Source organism: Corticium candelabrum, chromosome 5 (assembly GCF_963422355.1).
Source record: "Corticium candelabrum chromosome 5, ooCorCand1.1, whole genome shotgun sequence".
NCBI classification, from domain to species: domain Eukaryota; kingdom Metazoa; phylum Porifera; class Homoscleromorpha; order Homosclerophorida; family Plakinidae; genus Corticium; species Corticium candelabrum.
The window spans coordinates 2,221,754-2,224,985 of NC_085089.1; the positions used below are offsets into that span (position 1 = coordinate 2,221,754).

The following is a 3,232-nucleotide window of genomic DNA, read 5'->3' on the forward strand; positions in this document are numbered from 1 at the left end:
TCATCGGGACGCCTGCAACAGCGAGTTCGAGTGCATGGGCGGAGGCTGCAGCAGCAAGGGAGTCTTCACGGGACGCTACCGGGCCGTCGGCGTGACGGGCACTCCTCGGCCCACCACCGTATCCGCCACGTCAGCGACGACCGTTTCCGGCTGCGATGCCAGCACGTGCTGCTGCGTCAAGAGCGCCACTGCCACGCAGTCGGGCAACGAAGTCAGCGTGCAAGTCAGCCAGTCCGGTTCGCAATGCGGCGCTCATACGGCGGCGACGGTCACGTGTCACGTGGAGAGCGACACGGTCTGCATCGAGTCCGGCGACAATCCCAGCTTCGCCGTCTACAAGAGCGGCGCAATCGCCTACGTAGTCAAAGACCTGGACGACGACAGCTGCGACGCGCGAATGCGCTGTCAGTCGGGACCGTGCGCCGTCAGCACGTCGGATTGGGCCGGGCAGTACGCAGAAACGAGCGACGCGCCGGCCACCTGGCCTCCGCGCTGCGATGCGCGGCAGTGCTGCTGTGCGGCGGCGGCCACCGTCTCCGGCAGCGGATCGGCGCTGACACTGACCTACAAGCCGGTAGCCGGCGCCAGCGGATGTCCGAGCAACGGGGCCAACGTGACGATGAGCTGCCGCGTACGAGGCGACCTCTACATGACATGCGGCGACGTCAGCAGCGGCGTCCTGATAAGGAAACGGGGCAGCGGCCCCGTCACTTACGTCATCGCTCATCGGGACGCCTGCAACAGCGAGTTCGAGTGCATGGGCGGAGGCTGCAGCAGCAAGGGAGTCTTCACGGGACGCTACCGGGCCGTCGGCGTGACGGGCACTCCTCGGCCCACCACCGTATCCGCCACGTCAGCGACGACCGTTTCCGGCTGCGATGCCAGCACGTGCTGCTGCGTCAAGAGCGCCACTGCCACGCAGTCGGGCAACGAAGTCAGCGTGCAAGTCAGCCAGTCCGGTTCGCAATGCGGCGCTCATACGGCGGCGACGGTCACGTGTCACGTGGAGAGCGACACGGTCTGCATCGAGTCCGGCGACAATCCCAGCTTCGCCGTCTACAAGAGCGGCGCAATCGCCTACGTAGTCAAAGACCTGGACGACGACAGCTGCGACGCGCGAATGCGCTGTCAGTCGGGACCGTGCGCCGTCAGCACGTCGGATTGGGCCGGGCAGTACGCAGAAACGAGCGACGCGCCGGCCACCTGGCCTCCGCGCTGCGATGCGCGGCAGTGCTGCTGTGCGGCGGCGGCCACCGTCTCCGGCAGCGGATCGGCGCTGACACTGACCTACAAGCCGGTAGCCGGCGCCAGCGGATGTCCGAGCAACGGGGCCAACGTGACGATGAGCTGCCGCGTACGAGGCGACCTCTACATGACATGCGGCGACGTCAGCAGCGGCGTCCTGATAAGGAAACGGGGCAGCGGCCCCGTCACTTACGTCATCGCTCATCGGGACGCCTGCAACAGCGAGTTCGAGTGCATGGGCGGAGGCTGCAGCAGCAAGGGAGTCTTCACGGGACACTACAGAATTGTCGGAGTGGATAACGTTTCTGAAAATACTACGTCATTTTTCCCGGGTACAAGCTCTATTCAAACCATGAATCTGTCTTCTTCGCTAACAGGTTTGTCACTGCATAATGCGTCATCATTTCTGACCAGATATCACATGAAATCTGTAATCTCAATGAACTTGCCCGGTATGGAATCAGAGTCACTAGTCGTGAATTCTACTGTAATATCTTTGTCTCCAACGGGGTACTGGGGTACAGATTCGCTTTTCGTGAGTTCAATGGTATCAGTGTCGCCTACTGGGTACTTGGGTGAACCGGACGTTAAGCCAGTTGGCGAGAAAGGCAGTGGATCTTTAAATGTACTTTCTAGTTATGTCGTACTGGGTTGTGTTTTCTTAAGTATCTTCTAATTTCGTAGTTAGTACGTACAGTTAGCTAGTTGCTTGATGATATGGTGACGGTCATGTTTTAGGTATAGTTTACCTTCAGCGGATATAGTTGCAGCATTCACGTAGACGTTCTCATGGTGCCTTTTCTCGACCTTTGTAATGAATGCATAATTTCTGTGGGTACTTGCTAGTATACCATAATGCTTTAGTGCTGTCTTTGCTGTATGCAAATAAAACCGTACTGTTGAATTTTTATTGTTGGATGAACGTTGTTTGTTAAACCGCCCGCTTACACAAATTGGAAATGTTTCGCAGCACCACTTGCATGTGCATGGAAATCTTACGGACGGATCTATGGGTGTGCCATGGTGTACTTGGACATCCCATGCCAGTCCTGTCCCATGTTGCTTTCTGTCTTCTACCTTTCGTTCTTCCAAAGGGGACGTCGCGAATGAAGTCAGTCTGAGCACGAGCGAAGTGAATGAACCTGGCATATATGCATATATAGTCACTGCTCATAGGAGTATGACCACAGGGGACAGGCCCCCAATCACAAGCCTATGTGCACTATATATAGAATAGGTTATCGTTAAAACGAGCTGGAGGAGCTATATATACAATAATGGCATCCTGGTTGCTCCCCCAACCTGAATGCCATTTCTACGCCTTTGCGGCAGTGCTGATTGCATTGCGATTCACAATGCTACCTGCACGGTCAAGTGACTCCCGGATATGAAGAAGACCCACCTGTGCTGTAATCTGTTCGTGTTCCCAGGTAAACTATTGTCTAAAGTAATAACGGTATACGAAATGCACTACTTGTCTGCACTGCGTACTGTATGGACTGTAAGTGTACCGGCTTCGCTGCAGCAGAATCCAGAGGTTTCATTGACTAGCTACTCAATTAGAGTTGGTGATATTGTGAGACTAGATGATGCAAAGGGACAATGCCTAGAAGACTCCATAGCAGTGACAGACCTATATTCTATGGAAGAACTCTGGGAGGACGTGAAAAGCATGTAGAGCAACTGTAGTCTAGCTGTGCATGTATGCATATATATATATATATATATATATATATATATATATATATATATATATATATATATATATGTCCAGGCATGAGTTCACTGTTGCTCTACGACTTCGGCTGGGTATTCCTCTTTTTCCGTCTCATCCAAACGCTGTACACTGCCCATGTGGTCAATTGATTTACAAATTTGGTGATCATCTTCTCGGCTGTCGTAAGAACTCGTTGAGATCAAAACGCCACGATGCTTTAAGGGACACCATCTATAATGCACTGTTGATAGATGACAAAGGGACTTTACT

General features: G+C 53.8%; 1 protein-coding gene across 1 annotated transcript; it reads left to right on the forward strand.

The window, feature by feature from the left end:
- Window positions 1–1,322: 1,322 nt before the first annotated feature.
- LOC134180327 (uncharacterized) lies at window positions 1,323–2,161 on the forward strand. Its single transcript, XM_062647460.1, has one exon. It carries the CDS (start codon window positions 1,343–1,345, stop codon window positions 1,919–1,921), a length of 579 nt encoding a protein of 192 aa, XP_062503444.1. The 5' UTR covers window positions 1,323–1,342; the 3' UTR covers window positions 1,922–2,161.
- The last annotated feature ends 1,071 nt before the right edge of the window (window positions 2,162–3,232 follow it).